The sequence below is a fragment of the Dendrobium catenatum genome, unplaced genomic scaffold (assembly GCF_001605985.2).
Source record: "Dendrobium catenatum unplaced genomic scaffold, ASM160598v2 fragScaff_scaffold_1220, whole genome shotgun sequence".
Taxonomy (NCBI): Eukaryota; Viridiplantae; Streptophyta; class Magnoliopsida; order Asparagales; family Orchidaceae; genus Dendrobium; species Dendrobium catenatum.
The window spans coordinates 3,676,898-3,697,837 of record NW_021319682.1 but is presented as its reverse complement, the minus strand read 5'-3'; the positions used below and the strand labels follow the sequence as shown (position 1 = coordinate 3,697,837).

The 20,940-nt window shown below is 36.4% G+C and overlaps 3 protein-coding genes across 3 annotated transcripts; all 3 read left to right on the top strand.

The window, feature by feature from the left end:
* Positions 1-806: 806 nt before the first annotated feature.
* LOC110110063 (actin-related protein 2/3 complex subunit 3) lies at positions 807-13,774 on the top strand. Its single transcript, XM_020841367.2, has 4 exons — positions 807-941; positions 12,776-12,884; positions 13,117-13,386; positions 13,480-13,774. Exons 1-4 carry the CDS (start codon positions 939-941, stop codon positions 13,620-13,622), a joined length of 525 nt encoding a protein of 174 aa, XP_020697026.1. The 5' UTR covers positions 807-938; the 3' UTR covers positions 13,623-13,774.
* On the top strand, positions 813-12,890 carry LOC110110062 (NADPH-dependent diflavin oxidoreductase 1). Its single transcript, XM_020841366.2, has 3 exons — positions 813-941; positions 1,116-3,275; positions 12,776-12,890. Exon 2 carries the CDS (start codon positions 1,270-1,272, stop codon positions 3,184-3,186), a length of 1,917 nt encoding a protein of 638 aa, XP_020697025.1. The 5' UTR covers positions 813-941; positions 1,116-1,269; the 3' UTR covers positions 3,187-3,275; positions 12,776-12,890.
* Positions 13,775-18,609: 4,835 nt separating the features above from the next.
* LOC110110048 (probable CCR4-associated factor 1 homolog 7) lies at positions 18,610-19,440 on the top strand. Its single transcript, XM_020841339.2, has one exon. The coding sequence runs from the start codon at positions 18,610-18,612 to the stop codon at positions 19,438-19,440; it is 831 nt and encodes a 276-aa protein (XP_020696998.2).
* The last annotated feature ends 1,500 nt before the right edge of the window (positions 19,441-20,940 follow it).

The following is a 20,940-nucleotide window of genomic DNA, read 5'->3' as shown; positions in this document are numbered from 1 at the left end:
GCTTACAAAATAAATACATTGATGTAGCATGTTAATGCAACATTTGTAGTGACCCTCTTTTTAATATTTTTTTTTTATAATTTATTTTGTTGATCATATTGATTTTATTTTTTAAAAATACATATTTAAGTGAGGTGGCAACTTTAGTGAGATTTTTTATAGCTTAATAGCTTTAGGTGATGGTGATTTATAAATAGAGATTTTATTTCTACACCACCTAACAAGAAGTCAATTGGAATTTTTAAGGTGCCAAATATTCTAGAAATTATTCTGTGCAAAAGCCGGACGAAAAATGTTGTCAAGAGATCAATCAGAATGCGACACATTAATAGTATCATGCTGTGGTACTGAACGATACCGAAAAAAAAGATGATCTGATGCATTCTAGTTGATCACGCCACAAAATAATTAATTTAAATGATGGGACTTGTACATAATAATTTTTCCAATTCGAGATGATGGATAGGAAATTTATTAGGTCCGGAAACCAGACTTAGAAATAGGTTTGGATATTCAATTAAAATTTGCCACATGGATTGTGCTTTGACAGTGCTTTTTGACTGCGCTTTGACATTGCTTTTTGACTGTGCTTTTACTGCACTTTGAATGCACTTTTGACGTGCTTGACTTAAAATTCTACAGACATGTGTATATTTCGCATGTCAATATTTTATTATACACTGATTTCTCTTTACGTTAGATGTCCGGACCTAATTATCTTTCTGAAGGATAAGAGGTATGGGATGGACCACTTTACTTCGATGTCAAGGTTGATCTTACCTGCATGCCAATCTAGATGCCAAAATCCATTTCTTCCCATAACCGGCCCTGATCCTGTTTTTCAAAGGGGCAAGGATACTCCTATCTACGACTGATAACACTCCAGATCCGGTTCAACGTCGCCGTAATTTGCGCCGCCCAAATTTACATCATACGAAATGGTAGTTTCCTGCTCTCACCAGCAATCTATTGCTTGTATTCAATTAACGATTGCAAATATTTGATTCCAAATTTGTTCTTCATTTTGTGCTTGAAAAACCTTTTTGTCTAGCTCTGTGTGCATTTCAATCTTACTAGGGTTCTCTTCTCTCCCTATCGATTCTGCTCTTTTACAGCAACCTTTCCGCTGTGGCGCTAGGTCTCGCCTCATGTAAATCCGATTCGTGCTTCCCTTTGTTGTGTTCGGCGCTGTGAAAACGCAGACTTCTGCCTTGTCTCGCGGTTGAGATCTACTAGTCTCGTTTTTTATTTCTCGAGGTTTTTTAGGGAATGGATTTTGAAGGGAAACTGCCACGTCTCCTTGTCCTTTACGCTTCCCAGACTGGGAATGCCATGGATGTGGCAGATCGCGTGGGAAGGGAGGCGGAACGAGGTGGCTGCCCTTCCGTTGATGTATTGTCCATGGATGCATTCGATGCGAGCTCTTTACCTAAAGAACGAATGGTCATATTTGTTGTGTCAACCACCGGACAGGGCGAGAACCCAGATTCAATGAAGGTTTTTTGGAAGTTTCTTCTGCAGAAGAATTTGGGTCATCACTGGTTGGATGGTGTTAATTTTGCAGTTTTTGGACTTGGAGACTCTGGTTACCAAAAGTACAATTTTGCTGCAAAAAAGTTGGATAAAAGGATTATAGATCTAGGGGCAAAACCTGTCATAGAGAGAGGTTTGGGAGATGATCAACACTCATCTGGGTATGAAGGCTCCCTTGATCCTTGGTTGGTGTCATTGTGGAACAAGCTGAACCACATGAATTCTGCAGTTTTACCAAGAACTTCAGATATATTTGATACCAATAAGAGAGCTTTAGGTCATTCGAAATATCGAATTACTTATCATAATAGTTCTAATGAGTTGCAGTTGGATCTTTCATCATTTACAGACTTTCATGGTTTTGAGAAGATGGTTGAGATGGCTCGTTCAATGTCTCCAGTAGCACAACATCACAGCAGCGATGGCATCCAACATTGCTCCTCCCTAAGAATGTTGACAAATAAGCGGTTGAGTAAAGGTGATCCAAGTAGGGATGTGCGTCATTTTGAATTTGAATTTCTATCCTCTGGATATGAGTATCAAGTTGGTGATGTACTTGAAATTCTCCCAAGTCAGAATCCCATAGCTATTGATGCATTTATAGAACGTTGTAACCTTGATCCAGATTGTTACATCACCGTTCAACCCCTAACAAATTATAAATGTTCTTTTGAGTCTCAAGTTAATGTCTCCACAAACCTGAACCCAATCAAATTGAAAACTTTTGTGACTTTGACAATGGATATTGCCTCTGCTTCTCCTCGACGTTATTTATTTGAGGTTATGAGTTATTATGCAAAAGCTGAGCATGAAAAGGAAAGGCTGCAATATTTTGCTTCTTCAGAAGGGAGGGATGATCTCTATCAATACAATCAAAAGGAGGGAAGAACTGTCTTAGAGGTATTAGAGGACTTCCCCTCTGTCCAAATGCCATTTGAATGGTTAGTGCAATTGGTTCCTCCTTTAAGAACACGAAAATTTTCAATTTCTTCTTCTCCTTTGGCTCATCCAAATCAAGTACATTTAACAGTGAGTGTAGTATCCTGGACAACTCCATACAAGAGAAAAAGGCATGGTCTCTGCTCATCATGGCTTGCTGGATTAGATCCTCATAATAATAGAGAAATTTATTTACCTGCTTGGATCCATAAAGGCTCTCTCCCTCCCCCTCCACCATCACTTCCTGTCATTCTCATAGGGCCAGGAACAGGGTGTGCTCCTTTTCGTGCATTTATTGAGGAACGAGTGATACAATGTGAGAGCGGCCCAACAGCTCCTATTCTTTTTTTCTTTGGTTGTAGGAACCAAGAAAATGATTTCCTTTACAAGGAGTTTTGGTTATCTCATGCACAAAAACAAGGTGTGCTATCAGTAGAAAAAGGTGGGGGTTTCTTTGTCGCTTTTTCAAGAGATCAACCAAGAAAGATCTATGTGCAGCATAAGATGAAGGAAGTGAGTGAAAGGATTTGGAGCTTGCTGAGTTCTGGAGCTGCAATTTACTTAGCAGGATCATCAACTAAAATGCCAGCTGATGTAACATCTACCCTGGAAGAAATTGTAGCAGAAGAGAGTGGTGCTTCAATGGAGTCAGCATCTAGGTGGCTCAAGATGCAGGAGAGGGCTGGTAGATTCCATATTGAGACATGGTCATGATTGCTTAAACTATATGTCCGGAGGAATTGTTTTCTCATTTCTGATACCAGAAAGAGGACGCAAACATAGAACTGTCCACTACAACATACGTAAGCATATCTAGGGTACCTCATTGGAAATTATTGTCACCTGTATCTATTTGTTTGGTCATTCCTGGTCATATCAGCTGATGGTTAGTTTTAAGTAAATCATCCTTTTTCTCCTGGAAATCAATTATGTCTTCAAGTTTAGGCTATGGTTCTTTTGCCCCGTGTTTCTTCATTTTTTTGCTTTATGAGTCTATGTGCCCTTCTCTTGATGTTATTTTGAGGAGCTTATGTTCTTGTATTTTGTCTTTTAGTTCTTTGTTTTTTTTTTAATTCTTAAGGGTGGGAGATGTGTGGAGGCAATTATTCTTTATGAATGGCTCTTTCAATGACAACAAGTGTTGATTGGACAATATTGGAAGTAAGTTGTTGTTGACCTGTATACGGCAGTCTAAAGAAAACAAAAAAATTTCATTTCGCGTACCTCCCCGCACGTCGTTTGCACGTCGAAGCCACGCTTGAGTCGTTTCACCCCACGATCTCCTCTCCGCGACGTTAAAAGACCGAAGAGAGGGATTCGGCTGCTCTCTCTCCCGATCTCTCTCGTTTTCACTCGCTCCGCTCTCTCCCTGGACGGAACGAAAGTTACGACACTTTGGTCGGAAGCTACAACGTGAGCTCGCTTGCTGTGAAGGATCGGAGGTCACGACAGTTTGATCGGAAGTAAGAACGGGATCCCGCCACTTCTTCTACTCCTCCGTGCTGTTCGTCTGCTCCCTCGACGACGTTCCCTACAAGTTGGATCGGAAGTTACGGCATTTCGTGCAGAAGCAACTACAGGAGCTTGCCGACTGTGAAGTTAACTTACTCCCTTCGAGCGCTTCTTCGCATCCATCGTTGCTGGTCGACTTCGCTCACTCTCCGACTTTCCCTTCCCGTCAATTCGGAAGTTACGACATTTTGATCGGACGGAGCAAAGGGAGCTCGCTCCTTCGGCACTCCCATTGCTGTTCGACTACACTTCTCCGACAACTTTTCCTTCGGTCGGATCAGAAGCAATAGCCGGAGCTAGCTTGCAGTGAAGGTAACTTTCTCCTATTCGCACGCTACTCCGGCCAAATCCCGTGTATCCGCCAAATCAGAGAGAGGGGAGGGAGAGATGTATTTTTTAATTATAGTTAATTATATTTAATTTTAATTAAATGATTATAACTAATTAATATTTTTTAATTAATTATAATTAAATTTAATTGAAATTAATTTTAATTAATAATTTTTTTAATTATTATTAATTAATCATTATTTATTAAAGTTAATTAATATGAATTAATTATAATTAATTAAATTTAATTATAATTAATTATTTTTAATTATGTTCCAAATCCCATTCTCTGCGTTTGCAGCAGACCGGAGAACCACCTATACGCGCTCTTATAGCACGGTAAGAGGGAGCCCGGTGCGAAGCATACGGCAATGTGGGTGAGCCCTATACACGCTCTTGTAGCGTGGTAGGGAGAGCTACTGATGTTCTCGTACGGGTACTGCTGAAGGCCCCATACACGCTCTTGTAGCGTGGTGGGATGAAAACTTGTACGGCCACGATGTCTAAGGACACCTACCATACACGCTCGAGTAGCTTGGTGGGAAGGCTCAGCTCCCCTAATTTCCCCCAAACAGGGGATATGTCGGGGTGCTGCCGAAATTTTCACCGAAATGTACAAAGCCTGAGCAATTTGAAGACATCATTTGAGCAATAGTACAGAAGACCTGCACTTGAACAAAAAATGCACAGAACTTGAACTAAATGAGCAGAGGACTTGTATGAAGAATAGATGACTTGAGGACTTGAATACGAACAAAACCTAAATGACTTCTAAAAGGTCAAATCCAAATAAAATAAAATCAAATTGGAGCTAGATTCAAATTAATTTGAACATGAAAATGAATCTGCAAAGACTCCAGAAGACCTTGAATAAAAAGTGAACATGCAATTGAACTCAAAGGACTGTAGGGGACTTGAACAAGACTAGTACATCAAACAAAGACTTTGATTTGGATTGAGTCTGAGCTTGAACAAGCATCTACACTCAAATAAAATAAAGCAACAAACAGACTTATAGAAGTCCTAAACTCGAATCAAATGATAAAAATCTTGCTGCCGAAGCCAGTCAACTTGAAAGTGAATTTGTAAGTTCAAGCTGGGTTCAAACTCGACATGAGCAATAAAGAACTTGAACCTTCAAGAACAAGAAGGGACTCAGTCTTGCACTTGATTCGGACAAGGAACCTGAACTCGCACTTGACCTCGTACTATACAACAATAAGTGGGAGTTGTAGACTCGATGAACTCGAGTCTAAATGAAACTTAACTCGAACTCAAACATATACAAAGGGCAAAGTTTGAATCATGTGCGAGGGAATTCAAACTACAAGAACATCTGTATGGTCAATAGTGACTCAAAGTAGGTTACAAGACCTTGATGCATGAACTTCTACGACAATCCCTACAAATGCCTGTAGATTGAGATGGCAATATTGTCAATTGATATTAGAAGATTCGTCCTTGCAAGCAAGTACATCAAACCCACCTGAGATTGGTGAAAAGGTGGATATGGTGGAAGGACAATGGTTCTTCTACAAACGCTTCCAGGAGGTCATAGTGGATACAACGATTCCCTGCAAACGAACACTTGTGGATAACAACAATGTGTTGCAAGTACAATGAATCACTGTGGACACAAGTACGGATCCTTGCAAATGAATACTTGTGGATAACAACAGTATATTGTAAGTACAATGAACCACTGTGGGCACAAGTACAGTCATCACCTACGACAACTGTGGTTAAGATATCCAAGTACGTCGGGTATAAGGGCATTTCGATGTACAAAGAGGACACCTCCTGACAGAATGAAAGAAATGTTTGAACAAATTAGAACTAAACTGCCTGGTGTTCCATAGTCTTTTCTTAGTTCTATACTTAAGAAGAAAATAGTTCTGGTGTCCACAAACACCAGAAATAACAAGTCTAATATATTAATGATCCTGAAAAGAGTCCATTTCAAGGCAGCAGCCACGGATTTCAAGAAGAACTTCCCCGGTGATTGATAAAGGGAGTCAATGTCAAGATGAGGAAATACCTCATGACATCCAAATAACGACGCCACCGGATCCGCAACACTCATACTAGCGGACATAAGGCGTCTATAAATACTTTCAAAATACATCTGCACATGCACTATAAACTGTATACACATAGGTACACTAAAGGGGTATATAAAAATCACCCGCATGGGCCCCGACGAGCGTGTTATTGGTACAGACGTGACGCCTAGGGATGTTGCACGGGTCAATAAGTGAATTCAAGTTCAAACCTGATTCTTCTATACGGATGACGGATCAATAGAAGTCGACAGAGGTCGAACTCTCAAATAGATACATAGTTGTGGCGATCAGTGTATTCGTTTTAATACATTAATATTAGGCCTTCAAAGCCTACAATCAAAAGAATTCACTAAACAAAAGGCACGAAGCCTACGAAACCAGATCCTCCTAAGCATGTAAATAGGAGTAGACAAGGTTCAAACCATCGGATAAATATGCGGTCACGAAGTCGACCGGAATATTTATCTTATACATTCATATTCGGCCTTCAAGGCCTTCAACAAAGAAAATTCATGAACAAAGGCATAAAGCCTACGAGAAACCCGATCCTCGAGCAACAGCTTGGTCGAGTTGACAGGGTTCAATCAATAAAGGAAAATAACCCCCCAAATACCTCGATGATGGCCGTGTTGAATGCAAATCTCAACTGGAGGGGTTCACAAATATTTTCAAATGCCTCTCAAAAGTCCACTCAAAATCCAAAAATTCGAAAGATCATCCATAATCCAGAAATCCAAAGATATTTAAAACTGAAATAAATTCATCAATAACTTAAAGCAAAATCCATCCTTCCTCCGTAACAATTTGCTGGAGTGGACAAATTAAAAACTACTTCAGCTAACAAAGAGTCAAATGCCTAGTCAAAAATATCACTATGATCCATTTTCAAACAATCTCTTGCCAGTAAGGACGTGGTACTTGTCCTATAACCGGCGGTTTTGCTGCTAAATGGCATCGCAGGATAAACGATTATGACGACCCGGGGCCCTCTGAACCGAGTGGTTTTGCCTCCAAATGGTACGACGAAATACCGGTTATGGCCAGCGCCGATACGTTCCTTATTGGCATCAAATCCTTGAGATATGAATCAATATGATATGATTGATAGGGCGCAAAGCCCTCTGTTAGCTGAGGTGGATTTAAATTTATCCCCTTAGGCAAATACCCATCTCAGGTCTACAAGGTCCCCTTGGACGAAGCAACCCATGACTGCCGACAAGGATCCTTCTGTCAGGTTGGGTCGACTACCTCCTCTGACTAAGTAGACCAGGGACCACGATGGCTCGGTACGACGGAACCATTGGATCTTGATCGGTCTATCATCCATTCCCCCACCATCCGCTTTAAGTGCAAGATGGTGAAATTTCTACTTTTAAATATCAAATTCCAAATTCAAGCCCAATTTTCAAATCCAAATCCATGCTGCTACTATATGCCAAATGCACGTATATCTATACAAATTTGATTGATGACTAGCCTTAATCGAAAGTTCTCTCTCGTGATCGAGAGGGGTAATTAACTATAGGGGTTTGCGCCTATAGGAAACCAAAACTCAGATCATAAAGTCCTCGCAAAATGAGGGCGAATCTCTGGGTAGTGTCTTATCTACAAACCCATCTGCCTTCCAAAATTTACCCCGGAACTTATTCCGTTAAAACTCCCCTCGCCAAAGAAAAAGCAAATCAATCAGTGCGCGATGGGGAGTCCGGGGCCGAATTTTCGGAGCCCAAAGTTGTGGCCTCAACATCCCAACGAGCTAGACTATTAGTAGGATGATACTTAAATATATTGATGAAAAGTTTAGTATTATCTTGCCATCATAGTTATTGTTTTAGAAACTTTGCTTCATTATTTTGCTATTTTGAGGAAATTATTAGGTGCGGACAAACATATAGCTTTATGTGTGGAGGACCATTAGTAACTCGATAGTTGTACAACAATATCTTTAATCAATTTTATAATATGTGGTCTGATCCGAAAGTTAAAAATTATGGATTTTGGAATTTTCTTGGCTATGGCATTTTCTTTGCAAGAAGAGAAACATAGAGCATTAAACTCCATAAATGATTGCCAAGAAATTGAACCATGTGATTACTCGAGATTTTTTCAATTAAATTAGAAGAAATGAAGATCATTTCAATAAATAGATTACCCGAGATTTCTAAAAAAATAATTGAAAGAATAAAGGTCATTTCATTAAAGGTTGAAGATTTTAAAATTCCCACAATGAGTTTCTTCTTAAACAACTTGAATTTCTCTCGACTATAGTCTCGTAAAAAATGAAACTTTTCATAAAAGTGTTTGGCATCTATTCATTTTTCCTTTATTTTATTTGCTTGACATAGTAATTTTGACATTTTTTAAATAATTTTAGGTTTAAATGCTTGTTCTTTTATTTATACTTTGTTCCTACCTATGTAAGGTGATTTGGAGGAGTTTTTTCTTCCTTTACGCTAAAAATAATGAAAGACTTATACATAGTTATGAAAAATTATGAAAGCCTTTAAAACAAATTGGGTGCAGTAAACATTTTTTTTATAGGTTTTAATGTTAGATTCTACCAAGTTTTGCGCTTGCATTGCTGTATACAACCCTTAAAACTTAAAGTAAGGCATGTACACTGTTTTGCAAATATTTTGTTTTTAATGTTACACATTATTGCATACTTGTGTTTTATAATAAGTTATCACTCTCCATTTTGTCCAAAGCTGTGTATATCCCTCCAAATTTAAAAGGTTGTACATTACTTTTTACATGTTTTTATTGGCAAATTATTTCATTAGTGGCCGTGTTCAAATTTGTGTGCATCCCTATAAACTCAAAGGATTGCACATAATTAGTTTAAGTATATTTTTTACAAGTTATTTTATTTTTGGTGCAGTACACAACTATGTACAACCCTCTAAACACATATACAATGACACATATTTGTTCTGGCTAGTCATCCTTCATTGCTCATCTCATCTTGGATAAATTCATTAGGTTTGGATAAAGTATGTAGTTCTACTTGTCAAGAGCTACTAGTGGCTCAACAATTGTACAATAATATTTTTAATTATTTCTATAATACCCAACCCAACCTAAAGTTGAAAAATAGGGTTTATGAAATATTCCTTTCCAGGCCAGTCTCCTTTGCGGGGAAAATAACATGGATCATTAAACCTTGATATTGGAAATTATTGCCAAGAAATTAAACATGATCACTCGAGATTTCTCCAATGCATTTAGAAGGAACAAAGACCATTTCAATAAATATTTCTACTATGAAGCTAGAATGAATGAAGAAGCTGTACAATAGAATTGGCAATATTTTTCATTTATTCACTTTATATCTTTAAACATGTTTAAATGTGTGTTCTTTCATTTATGGTTTGTTCCCACTAAAGTTAAGGTGATTTCGTGGTATTCTTCAATCATTTTGTAGTCAACAATAATAAAAATAAGGGTTATACACAATTATTTATAATTATTAAATACTCTTAAAATAAATTGCAGTCAAGTGTACACAATGGTGTATGAGTATGAAAATCTTAAAATATATTATAGGTACACTTCAAATTTTTGTGCTTAGTTGTGTATAATCCTTTAAACTTTAAGTATGGCCTATACACAACTGTTTTTTGCCAAATTATTTCATTTTTAATGTTGTACACAGTTGTGTGCAATTGTTTTATGATAAGTTATTTCATTCTTGGTGTTGTACACAACTATGTAGACCCTCCAAACTCAAATGAAAGGTTGTAAACATCTTTATATAAGTTTTTTTTTTGACAAATTCATTCTTGTGTTATTCATTCGTATACAATGGTGTTTAGTCATATACATTCAAAAGATTTTATACTGTGTACATATATTTTTAGCAAGTTATTTTCATTGTTTGTGTTTTACCTAACTATGTACAACCCTCCAAATTTAAAGGAAATGTTTTACATAATTGTGTATAAGTGTTTCATGCTTAGTTATTTAATTCTAATTGTTGTGCATGATTGTGCACTTTCCTTTAAACTTGAAATAAGGATTATTTATAATTATATACATGCATTTTCTAACAAGTTATTTCATTATTAGTATCATAGGCAATTGCACATAACTATCTAAACTCTTAAAACGCTTTATACCATTGTGTACAGTTATTTTATGACATGTCATTTCAGTATAAATGCTCTACATTTGCAACCATGAATAACCTTATAAACTCAAAGTAAGAGTTGTATATAGTTGTATATAAGTGTTTTATGACAACTTATTTATGTACATAGCTATGGACAACCTTTTAAACTCAAAATAAGAGTTGTAAATAGCTATGAAAAATTAATTTTGTTTGTTACTCTCTAAACATAATTTAATAGCTGTATATAATTTTGTACATGTGTTTATAAAACAATATTTCATTTTAGCTAAGTTACACAACTTTATTGCCCTTTACACTCATATTAAGGGTTATAGATAACTATGCATGACAAATTATTTTATTATTGGTGTTGTACACAACTATGTACAACCCTTTAAACTCAAAGAAAGGTTGTACATAGCTGCGCATTGGTTTTTGATATCCCTTGGTATCAAAAACAACCAATAAACCAATACAAATTCAACAAACATCAAATTTTATTGATAAGAAAGGAAATACAAACAAACAAGATATAATGATCCTCTTTTGAGAGGAGGACCGTCTCTCCCAAACCTTAGACGCCGCTAGGATCCCTCACAAAAATAATGGACATCAAACACTCACAAAATTAGGAAACATCTTTTAATTAATCTCCTCCAAATCAACCCCTAAATTAGCCCTTTTTAATTAAGAAACATCTTCTAATTAATCCCCTCCAAATCAAAATTCAAATTAGATCTCTTGACCTAAATAATTCCCTCATAATTGTAATTAAATTTTTCTTAAATAATTTTTCTTTGATTAAGAATATTCCTAAATAGCTTCCTCTTGATTAGAAAACTTATTAATTCCCTCCCATTTAAATCGACTAGTCCATCAATACTTCTCTCCCAAATTGCCACATTGTGCTCAAGATGGAACGAATGAAACTGTTACTAAATCACCAGACTAATAGCATTGGAGTGAAAAATGGACTATCACTGGGTCGAATGATCCCTGTCTCTAGCATCTTCCTGATTAATCTCTTGATCTCATCCTTCTAGAGTTGGGGAGAATGATACGGATGAACACTGATATGTGAGACTCATTCCTTCAAAATGATAGCATGCTCATGTTCCCGCTAAGGAGGCAGCCTCTGAACTGGCTGGAACACCGCTCGATACTGTTGTAGGAGTGGATGAATCATGTCTGGTGCTTCTATCTTCTCCCCATCTTTTTCTCCTTCCAAACTTTTCAGCTCCACCAAAAATCCCACTTTTTCACCATTTCCCCTCCTTGGAAGTGGCTCCAAAGGTGACATTTCCTCTTCTTCCCCCAAAATTTCCACCTCCCAGTCATCCCTCTTCAAACTCCTCCTGATCTCATTTCCCTTTGATTCGGCCAAGGGAATCTCGGTCAAATCTTGGTTATGTTTAGTAATCTGAACTGTCAGTGGAGTTTCGGATTGCATCTCCATGAGCTTTCTTAACATCTCCTCCACCCTTTCCAATCGGTTTTCCATAGATGTAAACCTTCTTCCATGGTTGAGAACTTTTTCTTCACATCATATTTGATTTGCTCCATCTTCCTTCCAACGCCTCCACATTCTTTGCTGCCATAGGTCTAAAAAAAGTGCTATGATATCGATTTGTTACGCCTTGATATAAACAATAGCCAACGAACCAATACAAATTCAATGAGACTTATAACTCTATTTATAAGTTGCCCAAAATATTTGGGGAATTGCAACTTTATCCGGCAGGCATGACGGCATGAAAGGTGTCTGATGACCTTGCCCTCTAGGCAAAGGCGGCTCATTTGGGTGAAGTGTGGCCTGCATTCATTGAAATGACCGAGTATGATCATTCCAAACTTTAGTATGAGTATTAAAATTAATAGCACGGTTTGTTAACATATTAAGCAGGTTGGGTTGTCTTAAATTTAAGGTTATCTTTAAATACGGGTCTAACGATTTTGAATTGTGGCTTAGATAGCCCGATGGTGGCAACTCTCCAAGATCCTTGGATCAATTAGATGTCAGTAGGGCTGAACTCATTGGGTCTTCGACCTGTAAGCCCGGTCAATCGAGTCAACATTACTAAAAAGTTTCATCTCAAATACGTTTTTTATATAGTTATGCCCTAAACTTCACTGTTGACTACTGAAGCAGACATAAGAGCAAATCATGAGTTTGTGGTTATTGTTTTATTTATTTATTTATTCTTAATATGCATTCATGCCTTAATGATTGTTATTTCTTGCACAGCCCCTAAAATACTTCCTTTTAATTTTCTGTTGATACTCGCAGGTATACCATTCCAGTTTTGTTGATGAGGAGGGTGTAACCAAAGCCTGTGGCTGTCCTCTTCTCCCACTAAAAACTCACATCAAGGGTCCTGCTCCAGTCTCTGATCAAGGTTTCCTCAAGAAACTAATTCTTTCATCCAAAGTTATCTTCCGGGTGATTTTTGCTTCTAGATTCTACTCTTAGGCTTCGTTTGGGACGACTTTCTTAATGCTTAAAACATCTTTTTAATATAAAAATTTCTTACTGCTTCGTTTGGGAAAACTGTTTTAAGAAGCAGTAAGAAAGCCGTCCCAAACGAAACCTTAATCATCACCATTCATGTTTTTTTATTGTTTTTGCAGACAAGATCGATATTGTTGATGAATCAATCTCCTTCTTTCGAGCCAATGTCTTCTTCAGAAACTTTGACATTAGAAGCTCTGCAGATAAGCTACTCATATACCTTACATTTTACATTAATTTGGCCTTGAAAAGACTTGAAGGCTGCAGAACATTGGCTATAGGAACCAAAGCAATCATTAGCCTGGGCCTTGAAAATGTTCCAGTACCTGGAGAGCAAGGCTTTCCTTTTCCTGGGCTCTTTACCTTCCCACAATCACCACAAGAAGCAGGCATAACTTACATGCTTCTTTTATGACAGTAGTTGTTTTTGGCTCTTTAATATTGATCTAAAAGTCTTGAAAATCTTATTTTTGAAAACGCAGAGCTCTTCAGGAATTATCTAAAGCAGATAAGGGAGGAGACAAGTGGTAGGCTACTTAGCTGCGCTTACAGGTCTAATGGTACTCCTAACAAATGGTGGCTAGCTTTTGCAAAAAGAAAGTTTGTGAACATTATTGTTACTTGAGGAGGTTAGTTTTTTTTTTTCATTTCCATTTCCATTTCATAGCTTAAAAACTAGCAAATATGAGGTTGGACTCTGGATTCATTTTCTTGTTCTCACATTTGGTTTAACTTGTTTTGGTTAATTATGATGATTTTAACTCTGTTGTTACCACTTTCTTCTACTGTTCATTTGAGATTATTGTAATTGTTCAAAATTAGTTGTGAAATTGTTGCGGAAAATATCATTTTTAGGAGCTATTAAGATGTTTTGTATATTTTTCCTTAGAAAAATTTCAGATGATAACTTTTTTAGAAATATTAGACTTAAGTAGATATATTTGTGAGAGATTTTTCACTACAGAAATTAAAAAAAAAATTTATAAGTAAATATAAATATGATAGCAGTATATAAAACTAAGGCTTTGTTTGGATGGCTTTTTTCCTGCTTCTTAAAGCAGCTTTTTATTACAAAAAATAAAAAATTTGTACTAAAAACTCGTTTCAAGTAGTAGTAAAAAAGTTGTTCCAAACGAGCCTAAGTTTCAAGCGAGTGAAGTAATGCATTTGATTGAATTTGGTGTGGTGCTAATGCATTACAGGTCTATGTATATGCCCTCTTTTTTATATTATATTTCTTGCTTTTATGAATAATATTGACATGCTTTCTTTTGAAATTTAAAATATTTAAACTAGTGTGATTTTTGCATGGGAGTTGAATGAGTTTGCACTATGTGCAGAAGTTTAAGGGCATCTGCAACCTAACCAAATTTCATTCGCTTATCATCTGATTGCAGTTGCCGCAAATTTTCACCCGAATCTCAAACATAAATGCCTTTGTATTTTCTCTCTGTTGTGCGCGATGCGACATCAATAGTGGCATCGCACAGTTTGAAAAGTGAAAATGACAAATGCATGTTTGTAGTTATCACGAGCCTCCATTGGAACGTCAAACTTACAATGTTTATATATATATATATATTTCAGTTGTGAACAGTGCGATGTCAGTACAATATTGACGTCACATTATTCTTAGAAATACATTTTTTATATGAAAAGAGAGGAGAAAGATTTAAAAATATACACAATTTTTTTTTTTTTGATGTTAAAAATGAAATTTGATTGGAGATGAATTACTCTTTTTTATGAATGTTATTATCAAAATCCTTCGTCCTACTTTCATGGGACTATTGACGGTCTATTTTAATTATATAAAAGTAGCATACAGTTTTAGATTAATGAATATGATAATTTTTTAATCAATTTTAATAATATTAATCAAATTATAATTAGCATATATTAATATTTAATTTTAAAATTATTGATAATTATAAATTAATTAAATATTATAATTTATCACTAATCAAATTAATTTAAAAAATATATTAATGTATTTATATTAATATATTTTAAATGAAATATAATGATTATTAATATTAACTAAATTTCCTAATTAATGTAATTATTTAATTAATACCCAATAATATTATGAAATTTGGAAATTATCAAAATTTATATATATATATAAAACTTCTTTTATTTTGTTAATTTTTAGAAGTTCAGTACTCCAAAGTCGCCACATGGTTGAATCGTTGGTCTTTCTTCGCAAAATTCCCGACACCTTCGGCGGTGGGAGCCCATCGGAGATGCATTTAAGTGACCAGCGCTATGCAAGGGAGTAAGATGAATTCGTGAGAGACTATCGTCCAAATGACCTAATGCCCGGAATTTACGGCTGAATGAAGAAGGTGCTATATTTATTAAAGTTTCCATTTTTGTTCTTAAATCCTCCAACATCCCTTCTTGTTTGGCTGCTACCGGTGCCTGATGTGGAGCCTTGATAACCTCAATGGAGACTTCGCCGCCGACTCTGTTGAGATCCGCAAGGTATGGGACTCTAACCTGGAGGAGGAACTCTCTCTCATCCGCTCTATTGTCACCGACTACCCCTTTCATCTCCATGGACACCGATTTTCCCGGCATCACAATTATCCCCGTCGTCACTTCTCCGACTTCATTAATATAATTCAATTACCAGACTCTCCAACTCAACATCAACATCCTCAAACTCATCCAACTCGACATCGCCTTCTTTGACTCTTCAGGCCATCTCCCTCTCTTTGGGTCTCCCCCTCGCCCATGCATCTGGCAGTTCAATTTTCGCGAGTTCGACACAGCAGGGGACATCTTCGGATTATTGTCCTCTTTCTCATAGGTTCAAAGGATGTTATTGAATTATTGTCCTATTGACCAGTCAGTGGTGATTGGGATAGATCTTGAGAAGGTCAAAGGTGTTGTAGGAAATTATCCCAAGAGGTTTGGAGTCAAGGGATTGGAGCTTTGAGCAAATCCATGAAGTTGGAGAGGGTCTTGACCCCTCCAAATGGGTTGACCAAGTCAACCCATGGGGAGTTTGACTTGGAAAGTTTTGAACATGTCAAGGATGTCCAATTGAATGATTTTGAGGGGTTGATTTGATTTAAAATGGATTGAATTTGATAAGTGTTGAGTTAAGGGTTGATTTAGTCGACAACCATGGTTGACTTGGTCAACATGGTTAAACCATAGGTTGAGTTAGGGTCAAACAAGTTCAAATGAGTGTTTTGAGATAAATGGAGGTGGTGCCATACATTGGTAATATCATTTTGTTGGAAATGGATGTTTAAATCCATTAAGGGCATTTTGGTTAATCATGATTGACTTGGTCAACTAGGTCAAACCAAAAGGTGGGTTTGGATCCAATGTATTCTTAATGATGTTTAGGATCAATTGGGATAGGTTTTGAAGGTTGATATGAGAATGTGATGTTGGATTTTGGGGGAAAATACCAAAAACCCCCCTTTAAAGGGTATTTTGGTCATCTTGACAACTGATCAATCATGGGCCAAAATGGATTTGAGAAAGTACAATTTATTGGTCAAAAAGTCATAACAAAAGTGATGGATGTGATTTTCGGGGGGGGGGGTTTGGAAAGGGTTCCAAAGTCAAAGGGGGGGGGGGGGTTTGGAAAGGGTTCCAAAGTCAAATTCCAATGGATGGTAAGTCCAGTGGCATAGACTATAAATATTTAAAAGTTTTGGAGCCTGTGAGAAAAAAATCAATTTCTAGGAGTAGGGACCTCAAAATGTGTCTAAATTTGGAGGGTTGAACCTAGAGACATGTTTGTTCCATATGTAACTAACAAATCATGAATCAGATGTCATTTGGCTGGGTTTCAAGGTAATGGAAAAACCACCCAAAGAGGGTTTCAGGATCTGGGTTCTTAACCTTAAGACTTGGTTTGGAAACTTGGGTTTAGATTAGATTTTGAACTTGAGTGGTTGAGTTTAAATTATCCACATTAAAGATGATCAAATAAGTGAGTAAAATTGATTGGATATGATTTGAATGTTGATTGAATGTTGGTAGAAGGCTGGATCAGATATTGAATTGAAGGGTAGAACTGGATTTAATTAGATTGAGATTTGGTTTTGACTGGGATCTATATGGGTGAGGAGTGGACATCTCCTAGTCATCAGGTCACCAGAGAAAAACCGGGGTAGGTCCTGATGACCTCATACAAAAATGAGGTCAACACACTTATAAAAATTTATTGATAATGCAATAGCATATTCAAGCAAATGACCTTCATAGGTCGAAAAGACACCAACATACATTTACATGTATAAACATCAGACTTGCATTTGTTCATTCAAGTAATTATTTCAAAATAACTTCACCTAGGAAGCAAAAATGATATGTTTTCCCTACCTTGAGAATTTACATCATTAGCTTCTTTCTCCATATTCTCCATACCACAAACGGCAGACTTGCATTTAGAGCAGCTTGATATTTAGTTCCAATTCTTCCAGGCATTCCTCCAGTATCGAGTTTCTAAAATTTGATTAACATCTATGAGATAGATATAAAAAAAGGTCTTTTGACGACAACGACAAGCATTTAACCCACTGTTACATGAATCCTTTTTCTCCATTGTGTCCTTTTGACAAGAATAAATAAAAAATAATAATTCAAAAGTTGGAATTAGGAAGTAGTCATTCACTATTCTCAAAGAATGAGCATCTTTCCTTACTACTTTAGTGGGATTTGGATTCTTTCCATTGCTTTCTGACAAAGGAGGTGGATACGATGGTTCTACTTATCCTCAACTTTAGGAAAAGAAAATATTACTTTAGGAAAAAATGTTAAAAACGTCTTATAGAGAGCTTCTACCTTAGGCCAAGTGCGTTAGGAATAAATAGCAACGTACGTATATATATATATATATATACTTCTAATTTATCTAATATTTGCTTTTCTCCGTTGTGAACGAAAAATTATTGCGTCCTCCCACCTGACGTAGAGATGTGTCCTCCCATCGCCAAAAAACTCGGTTTTTGCTCGGTATTGCTAGGTATTATTTGGTAATAACGACGAATATCATCATGTGAAGACCAACACCGTGTTATACCGAGCTATACCGAGCAATACCGAGCACATACCGAGTTTTCTCTAGGAAAAACTAGGTATTTTTTTCTATAGCTCGGTATAGCTCGGTATAACTCGGTATTGGTCTTCACATGATGATATTCCTCGTTATTGTTTGGTATTGCTCGGTATTTGCTTGGTATTTCTCGTTTTTTAGCGCGATTTTAGCTCTGGGAGGACGCATCTCTACGTCAGGTGGGAGGACGCAATAATTTTTCGTTGTGAACAATGTGACGTCAAATATGCTGTCGCATTATTTATAGAAACACCATTTTTATATAAAAAAGTGAGGAGAAAAATTCAAATAATATATACAAAATATTCTTCTTTGGTGTTAAAAATAAAGTTTGCTGGAGATGAATTACTCTGTTGTATGAATGTTTCTACACTTAATAAGTTTGTTAGAGATTTTAGCCCAAATGGCATAATGCCATGAATTTAAGGATGAATGGAGAAGGTGTTGCATGCATTTATTAAAGTTGTCATTTTTGTTCTAAATCCTGCAACCAAATAGCCCTTCCCTGTTTAGCTGCTACTGGTGCCTGATGTGGAGCCTCGATTACCTAGATGGCAACTTTGCCGCAGACCCTGTTGAGATCCGCGAGGTATGGGACTCTAACCTGGAGGAGGAACTCTCTCTCATTCGTTCTATTATCGCGGATTACCCCTTCATCTCTATGAACACCAAGTTCCCCGCCTTCCTAATTCCCTCCGCCATCACTTCCCCGACTTCATTCGTATTCAATTACCAGAATATCAAAAGCAACATCGACGCCATCAAACTCATCCAACTCGGCCTCACCTTCTTTAACTCTTCAGGCCACCTCCCTCACTTCGGCTCTCCCCCTCGTCCTTGCATTTGGCAGTTTAATTTCCGCGAGTTCGACACAACAAGGGACATCTTCGACCGCAACCATATGGACTTTCTCCGCCGCAGCGGCATGGACATAGAAAAGAATCACCTCCTCGGCGTCACCGCCGATCACTTTTCCGAACTCATCATCTCATCCGGCATCGTGCAGAATAATTCCGTCCAATGGATTACTTTCCACAGTTATTTAGACCTGGGATATCTTCTCAAAACGTTAACTCGCCACAATCTACCGGACTCTCATGAGGGTTTCTTACGTTCTGTGCTGCGGTATTTTCCTAAAATCTATGACATCAAGACGTTGATGAAGCTCTGCAACAACCACTCTCCACGCGTGTTGAATAAGGTCGCGGAGGATCTTGGATTGAATAGAGTGGGAAGATACCACCAAACTGGATCAGATAGTTTGCTCGTCGCTGCTGTTTTCAGGAAGTTGAAAGATCATTTTTTTCTTAGATCTATCGAGAGATACGCTGGAGCTTTACGTGGTCTTAGCCTTGATTGAACATGATCCATTATTAGCAATAATAGATTTGAATAAAACAAATTAATTAGTTGTTTAAATTTTTGTAATGAAAATAAATTTGGGCCATCCCCTTTTATTTTCTATGGGAATTTTTTTTTTTGGTGGCGTACTAAATATTGGTTTTTTTTTGGTGTTTTTAATAAAATTTATTGCTTTCATGTCCCTAAATATACATGGTCATAAGTGAGCTATTTTATAATAACAATTTAAATTCTGGCTATCGGCTACTAAATGCTACAAAAATATTAATTTTTAATAGCATATGATGTAGTACAAAAGTTTTGTATAATTGTATCTACATATCTAGAGCAGCTAAGAATAAACTTATATTTCTTACTATTTCTTAAAACAACTTTTTAATGTATTTTTTTTTTATTTGAGAGTTTCTTTAAGAAGCAGTAGGAAAGCCGTCTCAAACGAAGCTTAAATCTTTGGAACGATTGGCTCTTTTTATATAACACCTTTGAATTCTTAGGAGATTGATGAATAATTTTATTAAATCAAACATTCAAACCAGGCTACACAACTATTGCATTTTTCTCTTATTTTTTAATTAGTCGTGTATAAAACAAATTCTATAACACTCAAAGTATCCTCAAATATTTGGCCAATTCTTAAACACTCAAACCCAAACCTATAAATAGGGGGCTGAAGGGAGACCTCAATTTTTGTATTTTTTATAATTAAGTTTATTTATTAAAATATTAGATATTCTCAATCTAGAATCCTTCTTTTTTCTCTCTCTCTCTCTCTCTCTCATTTTATTTTATCATTTCACTATGATTAGTATAATTGGGTGTAACAACTATAGGCAAAGTGCCTCCACATCATTTATTCAGAAAGAATTCATCCACAAGTAATGCTTTGTGACATGTTGACTTGAAACTTTGAATGTAAACACCCAAAAAGAAGTATATATTTACTTGAAACATCATTCATTATCAAGTTGCATATTAAATAATTAATCTCCCTCGATTTTTTCCAGTATAAATAAAATGGTAATTATAAAATAATGCTTTGGATGACTCTCTCATAAACATGATAGCTTGCTCATGATACCGTTATCTCTCTTCATATTTGATATGATAGTTTTGACTTTAAATTAATTAGTTTAAGATCTCACACTCTTCTATTTGATTATGTGTTTAATGAGCCATATTTGAGCTTGTTAGTAGTCTTTCATTCTAACATCTAAAGTGCAAGTATGTTATGATTTACGGCTATTATTCTAAAAAATATTTGGCTTTGCTAACTACTTGGCTTTTAAGGTTTAAAAACACTTTTTTTTAATGTGTAATCGACATAACATATTTAGGCTTGTTTTTTTCACTTTCAATGAAATTTATTTTTCATGGCATCTAGATTTATTACCCACTTTAACTCTTCGTCACCTTAAATTGTCCAAGCATCAAGTCAAATGAGATCAAACTTGAATGTAATGCCATTATATATATATATATATATATATATATGTTGCGG